This window comes from Nomascus leucogenys, chromosome 18, assembly GCF_006542625.1.
Source record: "Nomascus leucogenys isolate Asia chromosome 18, Asia_NLE_v1, whole genome shotgun sequence".
Lineage (NCBI taxonomy): Eukaryota > Metazoa > Chordata > Mammalia > Primates > Hylobatidae > Nomascus > Nomascus leucogenys.
Window position 1 is genome coordinate 102,381,792 of NC_044398.1, and position 18,561 is coordinate 102,400,352.

Here is an 18,561-nt window from a genome sequence, read left to right on the forward strand (position 1 = left end):
GCGCTGGCCCCACACTTCCGGCCCCGCCCGCACAGCCGCACCAGCGAGCCGGGCGGGACAGAGCGGACAGGCGGTGCGGCGCGCCACCACGTGGACGCGCCGGCCACGGCGGGCAGCCCAGGCTCCTGGCGCCCTGGCCAACCCTGGCAGGCCGACCGGCCATTGCTTCACGGCACCGCAGGGGCCTTGACAAACAGCCGATTAAGGGACGGGCAGAGGCTGAGCTCAGGCCAGGAGTGACCAGAGACAGCCAGTGCAACAATGCAGCAATAATGCAATAAATGCCCATGTTTATTACAAGATAGAAACATTAAAAATTTCTTAGGCAAAAGGGCAACAGGTATTAAAGTATTTTCAGGTCGCCAAATTTACAACAGCTTGCTCCAGGAGATTTACATGAATCCTGGCCTGTCCCAGCATGAGGCCCATTGACAACCTGGCTTCTCTGCCAAGCCTGTGTCCAGGTGCCTGGCGTGACCAGCCGTGATGCCCAGCACCACAGTCCCTGCTGCATCTCAGCGGCCGAGAACCTCCCACACCAGGATCTCGTTGCGGGCGGCTGTGAAGAGCAGCCTGGCGGACGGTGTAAACCTGCACAGATGCACTGCATTGTCGTGGCTGGCAAAGTCTTGAGCAGTCCCCGTGGCACAGTCTACCAGCCTCAGCATGCACTCTGTGGGTAGACAGCGCAGGTGAGCCAGGGCCAGGGCCAGGCAGCACTCAGAGGGCTCCCCCAACCCACCCAGACTGTCCCCACTGGGCATGATGCTGGTCGGGGGAGCTGGTGCTAAAAGGGCTCCTGGCTCCCTCCATGTGCCACGGGGACTAGGGGGTCCATCACTGCCAGGCTGTCGGCCTGCAGCTGGGCCAGGTCCCTCCTTAGAAGTCGCTGCCACCCCTGCATTCAGGCCCTGTGCTGGGCGCTGTGCCTGGTTCCTCACCTGCCTCATCATCTCCTGACCCCAGGACCCTCTCTAGGGCAGGTGTCCTCACCCCACCCCAGAGACGAGGAGCCCGGGCACAGGTGAGGCACCTGTCTTGGAGCAGGGCACCAGTCAGCCCACTTGGCCCCCACCTAAGACAGGTTCAAACTGCATCCACCAGCACTCACCAGCAAAGCCAACAGCCAGGAGGTGGGTCCCCGGGGACAGGCTCAGGGACATGGCAAAAAAGGGCAGTGGTATCTTCTCCACCACCTGTGGGCAGCCAGAGTGAGGCTCCAGGCCTGTGGGCTCAGGGCTCAGCCAGGCCCCACCCACCACCCTGGATCCCTGGGGCTCCCGGTAACACACGGGCAGCTGCATGTACCTGCTTCTGGCAGAAGTTGTAGATGATCACCTCCTTGTAAACACCAGGGCCCACGTACATCAGTAGCGCCCCATCCCAAGGGCAGAAGGCAGCGAGGGAGGGTGGCAGGTGGCCCTGAGTCTGCAGAGGCGCAGCATGCTGTGGCGGGCTGGACGGGCACCAGCCCCACCCACAGTGCCACGAGCATGGTTTACCTCCGTGGTGGCAGGCATTGGGAAACTCAACCAGTCCACGAGCTCACAGCGGTTCCGCAGCCAGTCAGAGGCCCAGACGCTGACCCGCTGGTCCCCACTGGCAGCCAGCCATAGGTCTGTGCCCTCCACCCCTAAATCTTCACACTGGGAAAGGAGTGGGTGAGGGCCGATAGGTGCCTTCTGCCAAGATGGTGCCTGCCCCCACCAGCACCCCGGCCCCCGCTCCGCAGCTCTTGGGGCTGCTTTACCTCTCTGCATGTGACACAGATGGTAGAGATTGGGGCGCCCTGGTGGTCACTCAGCACACGGAAGGTCGTCCCTGTGCGGGGGTGGCTCACAGCCACGAGCCCATCCTTGTCTCCAGAGAGGACAGTCTGACCTGGGACCATGCCACCACCCTGTGAGTCCCCAGCCCGGAGACTGGACCTGGGCCAGGTCAGGACGGCACCATCCCCCACACACCCAACTCCTCACCATCACTGGAGAAGGCAACAGTGGTCAGCGCCACCGGGTGGGGGTGCATCTTGAGTTCCATGGCCGTGCGGGAGACGCTGAAGATGCGCAGGGAGCCGTCACCATAGCCTGCCGCTAGCCGCTGCTGCTCAGGGCGGCCACAGCACGGGGGGCTCCATGCAAGGCAGAGGCAGCTCTGGGGACCCACAGTGGGGAAACTTCAGCACTCACAGGGGCCCTGGGGACACACACCCAGGCCAGAGGGAGGAGGCGGCCCTGCCCACGCCAGGCCCCCCCGCCGAGCAGGCCCCCACCCTGCCCCTGGCCTGGGCGCTCCCCACACACCTGATTCAGCACCTGGAACTGGATCACAAGCTCCATGCTGGCCAAGGCCCACACTCGCACACTCCCATCCTCACTGCATGTGGCGCCGTGGGACTCCCCGGGGCTGAAAACCACCTCGTTCACCTGGGGGAAGCCGTAGCTAGGCTGGGGGTGTTGGCCCCTGGGCAGGGGAAAGGGACGCAGGCATTTCCTATTCCAGCCCCCAGGGCCAGGCTGTCCAAACCAGAGCATATGCCTCTGGCCCCGGCCAACTCCACATTGTGAAAAGGAGCAGTGCCAGCCTCCCGTGTGTCCTTGCACTAGGTCTGGGTGAGTCCAAACCAAAGCAAGCCCACTAGCCAGCCAAACCCGGCGGGATACCGAGGAGAAAGCTGTTATGACAGCACCTCAAAGACAGGAGTGTGGCTGTGTGTCCCTAGCAGGCTGCAGACTGAGGCTGACAGCACAGACGCTGCTGGTTGCAGCGAGCACACCATGCAGTCACATTCCTCCTCCCAAACCGCTGCATGCCGATTGGGGGGAAATGCAGACGTATCATTATGCAGGTGCCACTGACAGCTGAGACTGCTGGACTGGCAGAAAAGAGACACAGGTGCCACTCACCAGTGAGAGGTAGCGGTACAGCCTGGCACCAAATGTGAACTTTAAGTGCAAGTGGGAACACGATGCACTTCATTAAAAAAAATCAGTTCGGCCAGGCGCGGTGGCTCACGCCTGTAATCCCAGCACTTTGAGGGGCCAAGGCAGGTGGATTACGGGGTCAGGAGATCGAGACCATCCTGGCTAACACGGTGAAACCCCAACTCTACTAAAAATACAAAAAATTAGCCGGGCGTGGCGGCAGGCACCTGTAGTCCCAGCTACTCGGGAGGCTGAGGCAGGAGAATGGCGTGAACCCGGGAGGCGGAGCTTGCAGTGAGCCGAGATCACGCCACTGCAATCCAGCCTGGGCGACAAAAAACTCCATCTCAAAAAAAAAATTCAGTTCAGCTGAGCAATGAGGGACTGCAGGGACTCAGACCAGGACGTCTCAGTCTGTCTCCCCGGGAGGGGCCCTGGGTCCTACAAGGAAACGGCGAAGTCCAGGCCCGGGCAGAACCACACAGACAGAACCGCACAGGCGGGGCCCAGAATTCCTTGCACTTCCACATCACAGGAAGGCCACCAGCGACCACGGGCTCAGGTCACGGACTCAGGACCCGAATTTCCCGGCCCTGGTGGATGGACACACACATGATCTATCCATACAATGGAACAGTATTTGGCCATCAAGAGGGATGACTGGCTTGGCACACACAGCGGCCGGGATGACCCTGGAAACCATGCTCGGGGAGAGAAGCTGGGCGAGCCAGTTTCTACAGAACATCCCGAACGGGAAAACGCAGACACAGAAAGTCACTCAGTGGCTGCCAGGGGCTGGGGAGGCGGGAAACGGGGGTGACCAAGGAACAGGCACACACGGGGTTTCCTCTGGCTCCACAGCTGCTGAATATGCCGAAACCCACACACTGAAGTGCACAGAGCTCATGCTATGACAACTACACCTCAACAGACCTGCCTCCAGAAAGGTCTATAACCCTCACCTGTCTCAAACTCAACTTTCTCTGCTGGCTATCATCATCTCCAAATACTAAAGACAGGTTTCTAAGGAAAGAAGCGAGGGGCAACTGGAAGATGGGACTCGGCATCAAAGAACAATCAATCCCGTAGGGCCCAGCTGACTACACGCAGAGCTCTTAGACCCACAAGAGGAAGCCCATGGCCACAGCTGCTGGACCAACGCCACGCCAGAAACCTGGTCCAGCAGGGGAAGGACCGGCACCTGTCCTGCTGCCCCAATTCCGCCCAGGAGGCCACCTCTCCTGAGGCTGCAGCTGGCGGGTGAGGGGTCGACACAGTGGCTGCCCCAACCGCATGAGGCCACGGAGCTTCCAGACCAGGAGGTCCCAGAGAGATGAGTGCTGTGTGCTTCTTGGGGACGCAGATCCGGCACCAGGAGGCTGCAGGCCAGAGCTGGGCCTTACAGGACTGGACCCAACACTGACCAGAACCTGACCGGACCTGACCCAGAGAGAGCAGAACTTGACCCAGTAGCTGCCTGGGCCTCCTGAGCTCTTGAGCCTCAGGGAACAATCCCATGAGACTGAGTCAGCAAAGCCAGTCTATGGGAGGTGCGGGGACAGACGATGTGGGGTTTTTCATCTTTTTTTTTTCCTTTGAGATAGAGTCTCACTCTGTCGCCCAGGCTGGAGTGTAGTGGTGCAATCTTGGTTCACTGCAACCTCTTCCTGGGTTCAAGCGATTCTCTTGCCTCAGCCTCCAGACTAGCTGGGATTACATACAAGTATACATCAGGAGGCCCGGCTAATTTTTGTATTTTTAGTAGGGATGGGGTTTCGCCATGTTGACCCGACTCGTCTCGAACTCCCGACCTCAGGTGATCCACCTGCCTCGGCCTCCCAGAGTGCTGGGATTACAGGCATGAGCCACCGCGCCCGGACTGATGTGGTTTCTTTGACAATTACATAAAACAACAACAACAACAAAACAAACACAAAGCAATAGCAGGGAAAGGATGGTTTGAGAAGACCTGCAAGGCCGGCCAGGCGGCTCCCTGGTGCAGACACAACAGGGACGGCTTTGAGGGACGTGCACACCCAAGACCTCCCTGCTGGGAACCCCAAGGCGGCCGCTGCGAGCCAGTGATAGCAGGACTTGGAACAATCCGGGCTGGCGGAGATGGAGCTGGCAGGCAGGGAGGGCACCAGGTTTGGCTGCCCCGTCTCCGTCCAGGCTGAAAGTCCCTCACCTTGCTTCTGTGGCCACTGATGAGACGCGTGCTGGTGCCCTCGGCCCAGCTGACAAACCAGAGCGTGCCCGCCGTGGTGCCCACGATACCCATGTCCACGCTGTCATCGAAGCTGGCGCTCACCACAGCCCCGTCCAGCAGCAGCTCGTGTTCCATGAACACAGAACTGGACCTGAGGGTGCAGGGGATGAGAAAACAGTGGGTCTCAAGGCCAACAAGAGCCAGCTGGGTCCCCAGCCGGGGCAGGGCCCTCAGCATTGCGTCTCGGGACCTGGCTGTGCCCTCCCGGTGGAAGAAGAGAAAGCCCACGGAGCTGGGGCTTCTGGGCCTGTACTTGACAGCAGCCAGTGAGGCCCAGGCCACACCCAAGCCTGTCCCTCGGAGGGGTTGGCAGGCGGCCGGTCTGCAGGGCAGCCTTTGGGTGGGGGGCACTGGCTGTAAGCCCCAGTCAGGGACACCAACACCCACCTGCAGCCCAAATACGTAGGGGTGAACGGCTCACCTGGCGCCTGAACCCTTGCACCTCAGCTCCGACACAGCCCCCACAGCCCACAGGCGCAGCCGCCCTGTGCTGCTGCCGCTGACCAGCCGAGAGCCTGAGAACAGCAACAGCCCTAGGGGCAGGAGGAGCCATAAGGGGCCATGGCTGCCTTCCCAGAGGCCCTGGGTCACAAGGCTGCCTGGATGCCAGGGCTGGAGATGAGGCCTCTGCCCCAGCTCTGAGGATCCCAGGTAGGGGTCCTGAGGGCCACAGGGCTTCTGTGGGGCACTCACCAATGCCACCATCGTCCGCCTCCCAGGACAGGAAGCAGCGGCCGGCACGCGTGTCCCAGACACAGACCTGGCCAGAGCTGGTGCCACAGTAGAGCAGGGGGGGTGCCCCGTAGCAGAGCGAGGTCAGCTCTCCAGCCCCCACTGCCTCTGGGACCGGCTCTCGATGCACCTGGCAGAGTACGAGAGTGGCCATGGGTCAGCAGTGTCCTGGGGCCCAGGCAGATTCCACCCCACAAAACGACCCCTGGGCCCAAACACCGAGCAGGTGGCACCTGAAGGCTGATGTCTGCCCCGCGCTGCTGCAGGAGCCGGAAGGTGACAGTGCCCTGGCCCACACAGGTGAGCTCGCCAGCATCCCAGGGGTTGAAGGCCACGCCATGCACTGGCTCCGGGAGGCGGGCGTAGGACACGAGGTCATAGGTGGCCGTGCCCCACAGGGCAAGGGTGCGGCCGTCGTGGTCCCCTGGGAAGGACACGCAGCAGCCACATCAGGTGCACAGGTGCAGCCCCCCCGGGGTCTAGGGAAGCCCCTGGCCTCTGCCCTCCCTCCCACTGACCCAATGTGACAAGAAGCCTGTCATCTGGTGAGAAAGCCAGGGCCAGCACGGTGGTGCTATGGTGGGAAATGAGATGCTGGCAGAGGCCACCAGACACGTCCCAGACACGGATCTGACAATGGGCGGTCGTGCTGCTGTGGCCCGAGGCAGAGGCCAGGACCTGGCAGACAAGAGGGCAGGCGTGAGTGGGGAGGCCATGGCCGGCTGGCCCCACCTCAGCTCTGCCAGCTCTGGCTGGAGTGGAGGCTGGGGTGGCCATCTGCTCCGTCTTTGGTGGTGAGAGCCCGCACTGGTCCGGGAGCTGGGTTCTGCCGGGCACAGTGGCCCTGGGTGAGGGGGAGGGCGAAGCAGGCGGGCACCTGGGCACTGTGGCTGAGGGCCAGCGTGGAGATCTCCGCAGGGTGGCCGGGCCAGTGCTGCTGAGCGCCAGAGTGCAGGTCCTCTACCACCACCAGGCGACCGCACGTGTAGGCAAAGAAGCCTGTGTGCAGAGAGGGCGGGGCCTGAGGCCGCGCAGGGAGGGCAGGGCCGAGGGGTTAGCATCGTCCCAGGTGCGCCCTCCCCATCGTCCAGCAGCCAAAGTGCTTCACAGGACCTCGGCTGGAGCGCCAGGAGGCGCTACCGGGAGAACAGAGCCCCACACTGATGCCTGGCGCTCGTTTGCCGCAAGGGCCTGGGCTTGGGGTGGAGAGAGCTGGACCATGCGCGGCCGAATCTTGGCTGGGGGTGGGGGTAGGCTCTCAGCCCCCACCTGTGTCCGGCCTCCAGACCATGTTGGCCCGCCCATTCCCGCCGTAGCCAACGACAGCCTTCAGACGCAGCCATCCACCGCTGGCGGGAGGCAGGAAAGTGCCCTGCCAGGAAGGAGACCCGGATGCTGCTGGGGCCCAGCATGACCACCTGGGCCCCAAAGCCTGCACATGGGAGGCTGTTTTGGGGCACACCCAGGCCAGCTGCAGAGGACACCCAGGGGCAGACGGGGAAGCTAGGGTGGGAGGTGTGGGAGCTGTGGGCACTCTGTGTGCCAGGGCCAAGAGGGGCACAGGCCCGTGGGGCTCTCATCAAGGGCAGCTGCTGGGTGAGAGAGGAAGGCAGGTCAGCAGGAGGCCACCACAGGGTCCCGTCTGGAAGCCAGCAGAGGGCAGGGGTGGGGGTGTGGGATGAAGGTGCCTCCAGGAGACAGGCGCCCAAGGGCCAGAGCCAACCTTTGGAGACCAAAAACAACCCTGAGGAGGTGCTGGGGAGCCCTGCGGGGGGCCTCTGTGCTTGCTGGGGAGAAAGAGGGCTCCCAGAAACCACTCCCCACCTTGGCAGAGTGGGGGCTGCAGCTGACCCTGGCAGGCGTGAAGGACTTGTAGGAAGCCAGGTAGGTGGTGCGTGGGGCCCCCGAATTCCTGGTGTCCCTGGCGCCTGGCAGGAAGGAGGCAGAGCTTGTGGCATCACACTGCCCTGCAGCTCTTCAGAGACCCCACACTACACGCAGAGTCTCCCCACAAGCCCCTGGTCTACCACACAGTGAGAACTGCACAGCGAGGCAGAGGCTGGAGCCACAGACACAGGCAAGCTGTGTCCCACTGCAGGTGACCTTGCCTCGTCACACGGGGAACTCACCGACTGCCCTCAAGCCCCTGCACCGGAACCAGCGTCCCTGCCCTGCCCTCCACTGCTCACGGGGTTGGCCGGGGGGACCGGGAGGCAGGGCAAGCCCCCAGGAGCCCACTGCCGCAGCCCAGGCCCCGTCTCCAGCCCTGCCGGCCTCCTCCTCCGTGGGCACAGGTGGGCCTGAGGCCTGCCCAAGCCCCTCGGGGTCACAGCTCTCCTCACAGGGTCCTTCCTCATCCAACGTGGAAAAGGTGCCTGGGGCCAAGGAGGAGAGGAAAAGCTGCCCACACCCCCTGACCCCACTGTGTTCCACCTGATGAGCAGTGATGGCACCTGCACCCCAGAGCTGGATGTGCGTGCGTACCTGCTGCCATTGGGCCTGTGCCCTTTCAGACCCCCGAATCCCCCCACTCCTCTAGGACCCCTGCTGCTCACCATCGCCACCTTCCAGAGGCCTGGCACAGACGCCTAGCCGTGGTGGAGATGCCCGAGATGGCTTGGGGACCTGCTGCCGGGGGAGCTCGCTGGCCCTGGACGCTGCATCCTCCAGCAGTCCTGTGCCCGGGCCTGGGGAAGAAGGAGCCCTGTGATGTTTGGGGAGGAAGAGGAAGGGCCACTGGGCAGACACAGGACTGGCCCCAGAGTCAGCGCAGCGCCTGCCCCCCAGCTGAGCACAGCCACTCACCTGCCTCGCAGGCTGGGGGTGCCCCGGGGAAGCTTTGATCGCTGGAGAGGGAGGAGAGAGGGTTTCAGGAGGGCCTGGGGGGCCTAGGCAGACAGAGCTGAGAGTAGGCACTTGCCTCTCAGTAGTGGCCAGGATATCCCAGAGGAAGACGGTGTCCCCTGCGCTGAGGACCTGCCGCTGGTCAGGAGAGAAGGCCACAGCCTGCACGGGTTCCGAGTGGCCGATGTACACCTAGGAGTAGCGGTGTCACATGCAGGACCCCGAGGCGGGGCATGGATGCTGCTGTGTGCCCAGTCCCCAGGGGCGGTGAGCCCCACCAAGTGTGAGCTCCCAGAGGCACAGAGGGTCCTTGGGGGGTCACTCTCACCCCTCACCTTCTGCTGTCCCTGCCCCCATCCACACCTGCAGGGGTCTCCCGGGCCACCTGAGGAGGCTCCTGACCGCCAAAGCCACCTGCCTCCCCATGCACACACCTGGGGGCCTGGGCTGGCCTGTGTCGCGTAGTCCCACACCTTGACAGTCCGACCGGCGGCGATCAGCAGGAAGCGGGCGTCTTCACTGAGCGTCAAGGAGGGGCAGGGCTCAGGGTGGACACCGGCCAGCTGGAACACAGTGCTCGTGGGAAATGCCGTGTCTCAGGAGAGTGGCCAGCAGCCTGGGGCCTCCCTTCGTTGTGGGTGTGGCGATGGCCCCCCACCCAGCTGGAGGGGCTACAGGCACAGAGGCCGGGCCTGGACAGCACAGGGAGGGCCAGGTCGGCAGGCCGCAGCCCTGAGGCTCACCTCCCGGATGACGCGGCCCGACGCAGCATCCAGCACCACGACTCTGTTGGACGAGGTGGACACCAGCAGGTGGCCCAGAGCTGCAGGGCCAAAGCACACAGCCATGGCTGACTCCAGGCGGCCGCTGGCCAGGTCCAGAGTGCCGATGTCAACACGCAGCAGCTGGGGGTAGTGGTAAGTGGCCGACACTCAGGGCCCCTGGGCAGAGCCGGTGCCACCCAGGGTCAGGCTCGGGAGGGAGGTCCCAGGGACACTCACTCGGCACCCAGGCAGCACCTGCCCTGTACAGGAACCTGGCCGCACCTGAGCCCCACATGGCTGATGTGTACTCTGCGACAGGAGGCGGGACAGGGCCTGGGTCCTGCTCCCGAGTGGCCGTGACCTCCCTCCTGCCCCTGCAGCCAGCCTCTCATGGCCCAGTCTCCCTGGACCCAGGAGGGCTGCAGACTCACCTCGTCAAGGGAGGCCGAGCCCATGATTGTCACTGTGCACCTGGAGGGTCCCACGAAGGCCAGCAGGCGGCCATCCCTGCTGACTGCCAGAGCGCAGGGGCTCGCGGGGGCATCCGGGCATACCATGTCCGCTGGGGCCACACGGGGCGGGGGTCAGCTGGGCAGGGATGGAGTGCCGGGGTGCACGTGGCCAGGGCCTGAGGAGGCCGCCGCCCCCGCCCCCACTTTCGGGAAACACCAGCCCAGGAGCACAGACGCATCACACCAGCAGAGGAACGCCAAGGTGCCAGTGGGCGCCAGGCACTGCCAGGGGAGCTGGGAGTCCCTGTGGGCCAGCAGTAGTCACAAGTGACCACTCAGGGGGGCCCAAGTTATGGTGGCCGCAGAACAGGGCAGGTGCCCATGCCTGGGTCTGACTCCAGCTGCTGACCTGGAGCTGGGGCTGCCTGCCTCCTCCTGGGCACAGACCCGAGACGACCTCTGGCCTTGGGGACCGGCGAACGCTGCACCACAATCTCCTCAGGGCCTTGACGAGGTTACTGAGGTGGCCACGCCCCCCCACAGGACCCAGCCAGTGGACCAGGAAACCGGCATGTGTGTCCAGGTGTTGGCCTGCACCAGACCCAGGCCTCCCCCGCCCTGAGGAGTACCCCGGAGTGGCTGCGGGGGGCCCAACCTGCCACTCGGAGGACATGCCACTGGGGGTCCACACAGCTGTACTGGGCCAGGGAGCCCTGGGAGCAGGAGCTGAAGAGCAGGCGGCCGTCAGGGGTGGCGGTCAGGCCGGTGACGGCTCCTCGGTGGCACCTGCAGCACACACAGGGGTCCCGCTGGCCCTAGCCCCGAAGCCCAGGTAGGGCGTGAAGTCCCAAGAACCATAGGGTCCCTCGACCTCCAGCCAACCAGCCTGGCCACGGAAGTTCCCGTGGGGCAGCAAAGGGTGGGGCTCCAGCCAGCGCTGGCCATCCTGCACATGACCCCCGCCTGGCCACCCCAGCTTCCACCATGGGGCCTCCGTGGGGCTGGTGGCCAGCTGGGCACTTACGTGTGTTCCACCAGGACCTCAGCAGCCTCCAGGCTGAAGGAGCGCACGGCCCCACTGCTAAAGCCACAGAAAAAGGTTGGCCTTGTAGGGTGGAAGGTGACAGTGCACGGGGCATCCTCTGATGATGTGAAGTCGTATAGCTGTGGGACAGGGGCCGTGCTGAGGGGAGGGCAGGGATCGCAAGGGCCCAGGGGCTCTCCAGGTGGCCCAAACTCACGAGGCCGACACAGGCTGGAAAGACCAGGTCCCTATAGGCCCCCCTCACCCCCACTGACAAACCCCAGCTTCAGGACCTCCTGGCCCTCCCTGCCGTGCTGCCCCTGCCAAACCCCACCTGCTGCAGGGTGGCCAGGTCCCAGATGCGGACGGTGCGGTCCTGGGACACGGTGGCCAGCTGTCCCCGCCTCTGCTCCATGGCGAGGGCCAGCACCGGGGCGGTGTGGGAGCGAGCCAGCATGTGGTACACGCGGGACAGCGTGTCCAGGAAGCCCAGGTGGCCCGAGGAGGTGGCAGACAGCACACGGAGGCCATCGGGGCTGACACGGACTGAGCTGACGGGACCCTCGTGCTCTGTGGGTGGGGCGGGGTCAGGGGCCTCCCAGGGCCACCCCGGGGTGAGCCGCATGCTCAGGCTTCGGGTCCCCGAGACCCCAGCAAATGCACTCCCTGCTGCTCAAAGTCCCAGGCTCCACATGGCTGCAAGATGCAGCTCCCTCGAGGCCACTACTCCTAGGCTAGGTGGCACCCAGGCTGAGGGGCTTCGCACACTACCCACGTCCCACCGGGCCCTTCCGTGAGGCTGCCATGGGCCGCCCTGGCATCAGCCACCCTAGGGCTCAGGATACACCGCTTGGCCCCGTGGCTCCCTCTGCAGCCAGGAGCCAGGGCGGCTGACAGCAGAGCCCCGGCGACTTGGCCTTCCCTGCCCCAGCATCCAGGCGAGGCTCCCCCGGAGTTGGGAGAGCGTGCCCACAGCATCACCTGCCTCCAGGAGCACCGAGGAGAAGTCCAGGGGCCAGAGCCGCAGGAAGCCGTCCTCAGAGCCCACAGCACACACAGCCGGGGAGACGCTGAGGCTGCTGATGGCAATGCCGGGGCCTGGGGGCGGGGAGGCGTCAGTGCCTCGGTGTCCCTGCCACCCTTGCCACATGGCTGGCGCCCTCTTACCTAAGCTGAAGGTCTGCTTCTGCGGGTGGGGGCCGACCGGAGTCTGTGTGGGGAGCAGGCGGCGGGCATGCCGCACGACCATGCGCTGACAGTCAATCTCCAAGATGTGGCCACTGCGGCTGCACACGAAGCTGCCCGAGGAGGCGGCAGGGAAGGTGAGGCCCTCAGGGTACCAGGCACCAGGGCCCCCACGCTGGGGCAGACCGTGGGGAAGGGCAGGGGCTCACAGCATGGCAGCCGAGGGCGCCGGGCAGCCGTCCGGGGCCTGCTTGAAGGCGAGGTCGGTGAACTGCAGCGCGTGGTGCTCCCCTAAGTCCACGGGGCAGGAACGCAGCGCCCCGCCACGCAGCCGCCAGAGCCGCACACTGCCCTGCCCACACGACGCCATCCTGCAAGGCATGGGGACTGAGCACCGCTGCAGCCCGCAGTGCCCTGACCCGCCAGGAGACGCAGCAACGCACAACCAAGCCAGGGGGAGGTGCTCGGGCCTCAGCCCCCACTCCGGGCCCAGACCCTCTCCCAACATCGTGGATGGGCGGCGGCATCATCACCTGGTTTCATCAAAAAAGGTGACCCGGAAGGCCTGGACGTCAAAGTCAGTGTGCGCCTTTGCCAGAACGACCACCTCGCCACCGAGGCCCACCTGGCCGGTGCCCCAGGCCACCACCATCTGCAACAAGCCCAGGATGAACCCGCATGGCAGGGCCAGTCAGTGCCGCCTTGATTCTGCAAGGCCCAGCTGAGCCCCACACGGAGGTGGCTTTTCTCTCACACGCAGACCAGCCTCTGAGCGTGCGGCCGCAGAGGGTGGAAGGAAACCAGCCCTTCCATCTTCTCATCCTGAAGCTTTGAGACTTCTACAGAGACCCGCGATGCTGAGCGCTGCAGCCCATTCGCAGAGAAGTACAAACCCACCCACAAGCCAGAAGGTGGATAAAAAGCAGCCCGTGGCCGGGCACAGTGGCTCACACCTGTGATCCCAGCACTTTGGGAGGCTGATGTGGGAGGACTGCTTGAGCCCTGGAGTTTGAGACCAGCCTGGGCAATATAATGAAACCCTATCTCTACAAAAAGTTAAAAAAATAAAACATGACACCATCTCTCTACAAAAAGTTAAAAAAATAAAACGTGACACCATCCTGACTAACACGGTGAAACCCTGTCTCTAATAAAAATACAAAAAAAAAAAATTAGCCAGGCGTGTTGGCAGACGCCTGTAGTCCGAGCTACTGGGGAGGCTGAGGCAGGAGAATGGTGTGAACCCGGGAGGCGGAGCTTGCAGTGAGCCAAGATCGCGCCACCGCACTCCATCCTGGGCGACAGAGCGAGATGCCGTCTCAAAAAAAAAAAAAAGAAAGTTAGCCAGGTGCGGTGGCACACGCCTGTGGCCCAGCGATCTGGGAAGCTGAGGCAGGAGGATGACTTGAGTCCAGCTGGTGGGGAGGTCAGGGAGGGGGTCGAGGCTGCAGTGAGTTATGATTGCACCACTGCATTCCAGCCTAGGTGACAGAACAAGTACCCTCCTCAAAAAAAAGAAATGTTTAAAAAAGGTGCCCCCACCGAGACGCCGGGCGCTTTGGCTGTGTGGAGGTGCCATTGATGCCCAAGCGTGGGTCAGCTGCAGGGGCTCTGCCACGTGAAAATCTCACAACCGCATCACCAGCAGAGAGAACACGGCGAGGTGTGTAAACGCTGCTTAAGCTGACTCCGATGGCCGAAAAGCCAAGACGTGAAATGTGAGCTGCTGGTGGTGACTTTTGTGCAAGGCATGGGGGCGGCACGAACACCGGAGTACACAGAGCCCCACCACAGGGAGGACACAGAGCAGGGTCCCATGAAGGTGGAGTTTCAGAAAACCAAGACCCTTCCAGCTGTCTGCGTGCATCAGGACGGCCCCACCCCAACCCCCAGCCAGGGCCCTGTTACCGTCCTCCCGTGGTGGTCCTTGCCAACCCCGCAGAGAAGGGCCCCGCTGTCAGAGAAGCTGTGAACAGGGAGGAGGTGGTCAGTGTCGCCTGGGCTGACCCCCACCCCCTGCATGGGGCAGACCTGTGCCCACCTGAGGGAGCAGACAACGTGCATTGGGCTCTGGAACAGGCACAGGCACCGCCCGGTCTGGAAGTCCCAGAGCCGCATCACACTGGGGGCCCTTGCCTGGGCCGAGGCCAATAGTGAGCTGCTGCCATCCAGTGCCAGGGCGGAGACCTAGGAGGCAGAAGGGTGAGGGAGGGTGCGGGGGCTGCAGGCGTGAGCCGCCCCGGGCCCGGGCAGCACCCACCTTGTCTGTGTGGCCAAGGAAGAAGCGCTGCTCCCCCGTGTCCACGAGCAGGACGACGATGACCGCATGGCAGGGGTACACGACAGCCGCCCCGTCCGGGGTCCACAGGGCCTGGCACAAGGGAGCGGGGGGCTGAGGACCGGTGCTACGCCAGGCTCCTCCTGGCTGCCGGGAGGTCAGCCTCATCTCCCACTCTAGCCCAGGGAGAGGGGGGGCAGGTGTGGCACACACACCTGGGCACACAGCCACCCAGGGGCAAGAGAGAACACACACCCCGCACACACTACCTACACGAGCCACAGGCTGCATATGTCAAAAGAACAGCTGGAACGCTCAAGCAGACACGCGTACACACACGCACAGACGCCTGTCCTCTAAGCCCCGCCTCCAGCACAAGAAACTCCAGGGCGGGGGTAACAAAAGGCCAAAGGGCCCCCAAACACTCAGAGCAGGCACCCAGCAGGGTCTGACAAGGGCCCAAGGCCACTGGGGCCGAGGGGAAGGCCACCTCCTCTGCCATGGGGCTCCTCTCCTGGAAGGCCCACGTCACCCATCAGGGACCTACGTGTTGCGCCCACAGCCGGGCCCCACGCTGCGGGTCTGCATCATCCGAGCTCTAAAGATGTGAGAGCTCTGGGTCTTCCGGGGAGCACTTAGCCAGCGAGTAAGAGATGCCCGTGACCCTGAGAGCCCCGGGACACCAGGAGGTGACAGCAGCTGTGGGCGGGGCAGGCGCCCGAGCACACGGGAAGCAGCAGTCTGCAGGGGGATGGGACCGCTGTGCCAAGGGGGCTCAAGAGCCCACACAGCCACCACGGGACTTAGGTCTCTCCTCTCTCCCCGTTCGGTACTCAGCACTCGAGCAGGCCAACGAGAGCTGCTCTGGACACAGCCACAGGAGCCTCACCTGTCTGGTGCTGTGGCCCCCGAAGCCGATGACGCCCTTGAGCCTCAGGACCGGGTCTGGGAGGAAGCCCTGAAACAGCCATTCACATCGAGGTCCTGGGAGGCTCAGCCAGGCCCCCAGAATGCCCGACCAACCCCGAGCCCCGCCAACCCTTAGCTGGGTCCTGCCTCTCAAGAAGACTGCCCTGGTCCTGGGTGGCTCCTACTGGCTGTGGTAGGGTGGAAGCTGGGACTCCGGCTGCATTGCCAGACCTTCGAGGGTCCCCCACAGACCACTTGGGGCTGGGGCATTGGGGGTGAGCAGAAGCCCTTCCTTACTCTTCGTGGACAGAGATTCTTCCCCAAAGCCGCCCCCCCCGCCAGCTCTGCTCCTTGCCAGGAGGCTGAACAAGAGGAGACTGTTGGAGGCATATCCGTTCTGAATGCATCTCGTGGCAGGCTACCAGCTGCCCCAGCCCACATCTCACCGGGCCCCGCCTGCTGTGGCAAGGGCACTCACCTCGCAGGAGCCGGTGTCCTCAAGGGCCACAGGCACCTCAGCTGACTCATGAGTCAACACGTGGGTGTCAGCAGCAGCCGTGTGGACGTCAGAGGCCTCCACCTGGGCCCAGGGCTCAAGGCTATGGAAACTGGGGCCATCCGCGTTGGAGGCATCTGAGCGCTCTTGGGACAAGCTGACCTCCAGGAAGGGCCTGGGTGCCAAGGGGGCCCGGCCGGACTGTTGGGGGACAAGTGCCCATCAGTGCCCTGGGCCATCACGCCCCAACCCAATCTCATAGGGCGAAGGGGGTACTCACGGCTGTGGGGCTGGGCATCTGGACCACTGGAGACACACTGAACCGCACAGGTTTGCTGGAGGCCACCGGGCAAGGGAAATGCTGCGGCCCCGGCCCCAGGAGGACTACAATAGAGCAAAGAACCCCAGTGACCCAGGGACTGGCTGTGCAGATGCCTGGTGAGGGTGATGCCTGGGGAGGGGCAGCAGCAAGTGGCCCAGCCTCACCAGCTCTGCAGGACCCACAGCCAGCATCCCCACTCCTACTCTAGGCCCTGAAACTCTCCTCTTCCAGCTAGAAAGCTTGGGGCCCCCAGGTACCCCTCACACAGACTTCCCACCCTCGTGGTTCTGGGAGCTCGGACAACCTACAAACTTCCCTAGGTCCCTGCACCAGCTGCAGCCAGCACACCACTGGGCCCTTTCCCAGCCCTCCCCTCTCCTTCCGAGCCCCACGCACCCTACAGGCCTTCACCTGGGTCCCCGCTGACCCCACAGACCCACCCGTCTCAGGAGGGGAGCAGCTCTTCTCAATCAGCTTGGAAGGCACTTTCAAGCTGTCTCTTGGAAACCTTGGCAGGCAGAGGGAGAGTCAGTGTCTGGGGGCCCAAGGGCCACCCACCCTCCCACCACCGAGGCCTCCCTCGAAAGAAGCAGAACCACTCACCGGATGTGGATGTAGCGGTCATGCCAGCTCTCTCCCTTGGGCACAGGGAATGCCATTTCCCGAGGCATAGGAGTCACGGGCAGCTTTGCCCACTGGGCCCCAGAGATGGCTACAAGGAGCAGGGTTGTTCCAGGTCAAGGGAGACTGTTTGGCCACCTGAGCACGGGGCACCCGCCAAGGCACTGCCACGCCACCAGCCCAGCCACCGCCCCACCCCAGGGCTGCCTCTGGGTTGGGTTCTGACCCCAGGGATGCCTCCAGGATGGGGTTCTGGCCAGAGCTCAGAGACAGCACAGCTTGAGCACCATACTTTCCCAAGCACTCTGGACTCGGGCCCCTCCAGGGCTGAGAGCATGGGTGAGATATGGAGTGGGGAGTGCAGGTGTGGCCCTCACCAGGCTCAAAGCACAGGTCGCTGGTGTACAGGTTCCTGACCAGCAGGCTGGCGCACAGCCTGACGCTCTTGAGATGGCCATAGCACCGGTTCAGGTAGACCAGGAGAACGTCCTGCAGGTCGAGCTGCAGGCAGGTCCAGCGGGCTCCAGGGGGCGCCGAACCCACCAGATCTGCAGGATGGGCACTCAGGGTCAGCGCCCATCCTTCTGACAGCCCCCGACTCCCAGAACTGTGAGCTTGTGCCCCCGCCAGGTTGTCCTCCAGGCCGCAGAGGAGCCTCACTGGGCCTGCACTGCCTGTCCTGGACCATCCACACCCCATCTCGGTGTCACCTCTCTGAGGTGTCCTGGCCTCCAGGACGAAGGGAAACTGGAGCCACGTGGCCGTAGACTTAAACTCCTTGAAGAGGTTGGAGAAAGACACACGGATGACTTGGTTGTCCTGTGGGGACGGACCAGGGCCGTGAGAAGACAGGAGCCGCAGGGGTGCCGGGGCTCCCACGCAGCCCCCAGCCACGGGCTCCGTACCTTGGTGGACACATCCAAGTGGATGACGAAGTGCTTGCTGGGCAGGGGCCGAAAGAGCACATACAGGTATCGCCCAGTCAGCCCCAGGGACTGGGTGCTGCTCTTAGGGAGCTGGATGTAGTTGGCGGCGGAGACTGAGCCCCGAATGCGATACACGGTGCCCTTCAGGGTCTTGTCCTGGAGAAGCAGGAACCCGCATCACCGACAGCACCCAGAAGTGCAGTGGGGGCGAGGGGACCCTCGGGGGCAGGGCAGGGGTGTGGGCTCCGGGCGAGCCCCCCGCCGCCTACCGTCACCACGGCCACGTCCCCCTGCTTCGCGGACCGCTTCCACTCGTCCACCCGGAAGTGTCTGAAGACGTTGAGGAACGGGTGCTGCCACGCTGCGGGGAGCGGGCGCCGGGCGTCAGGGGACTCGACCACGCGAGCCGGGGCCACTGCGGGGCTGGGCCGGGCCGCGGGGACCAGGCAAGAGCCGGTGGGGCCGGGGCTGTCCGCGCCTTCCCCGGCGAAGCCAACGCCAGCGAGGCGGGCGGGAAGAGCCCGGACGCCCGAGGGAAGCCAAGCTCGGGGAGCCCGAGGGTGGGCGCCTGGCAGACGGGACCCTGCCCGAGCGGGGACTCTGGCCTCGGGGCCTAGGCGGGGGCCCTGAGCGCTCCGGTCGCCAACCCCGGGCCCCGGAACCCGGGACCCCCCGGGACCCCCGCCCGCCGCGCGCTACCTCGGGCCATGGCGCCGCCGCTCGAGCTTCCCGCCTTGGCCTCCGCGCGCCCAGCGCAGAGCACGCCCCGCGACGCCTGGCAACGGCTGCCTGGCAACGGTGCCACTTCCGCCATCACT

At 64.3% G+C, this 18,561-nt stretch overlaps 1 protein-coding gene across 5 annotated transcripts; it reads right to left on the reverse strand.

Moving 5' to 3' along the window:
• Positions 1 to 270: 270 nt before the first annotated feature.
• On the reverse strand, positions 271 to 18,553 carry WDR90 (WD repeat domain 90). Of its 5 annotated transcripts, none has more exons than XM_030798617.1 (41): positions 18,443 to 18,553; positions 18,013 to 18,104; positions 17,723 to 17,899; positions 17,528 to 17,636; positions 17,195 to 17,365; positions 16,800 to 16,908; positions 16,637 to 16,704; positions 16,155 to 16,258; positions 15,857 to 16,075; positions 15,359 to 15,427; positions 14,452 to 14,562; positions 14,233 to 14,378; positions 14,100 to 14,157; positions 12,725 to 12,843; positions 12,401 to 12,562; positions 12,174 to 12,304; positions 11,988 to 12,104; positions 11,341 to 11,576; positions 11,007 to 11,146; positions 10,638 to 10,768; positions 9,962 to 10,092; positions 9,510 to 9,671; positions 9,201 to 9,329; positions 8,843 to 8,958; positions 8,728 to 8,768; positions 8,478 to 8,609; positions 7,747 to 7,850; positions 7,192 to 7,294; positions 6,800 to 6,921; positions 6,441 to 6,600; positions 6,156 to 6,346; positions 5,884 to 6,052; positions 5,612 to 5,723; positions 5,110 to 5,281; positions 2,301 to 2,423; positions 1,977 to 2,151; positions 1,751 to 1,881; positions 1,503 to 1,646; positions 1,309 to 1,428; positions 1,112 to 1,196; positions 271 to 591 (listed from the first exon to the last, which is right to left on the reverse strand). In XM_030798617.1, exons 1-41 carry the CDS (start codon positions 18,450 to 18,452, stop codon positions 344 to 346), a joined length of 5,349 nt encoding a protein of 1,782 aa, XP_030654477.1. In that variant the 5' UTR covers positions 18,453 to 18,553; the 3' UTR covers positions 271 to 343. The 5 variants fall into 5 exon arrangements, with proteins under 5 accessions (XP_030654477.1, XP_030654479.1, XP_030654475.1 ...); XM_030798619.1 differs by having other exon boundaries at positions 271 to 673; XM_030798615.1 differs by adding an exon at positions 8,052 to 8,297 and having other exon boundaries at positions 271 to 673; positions 11,988 to 12,304.
• Positions 18,554 to 18,561: the final 8 nt, after the last annotated feature.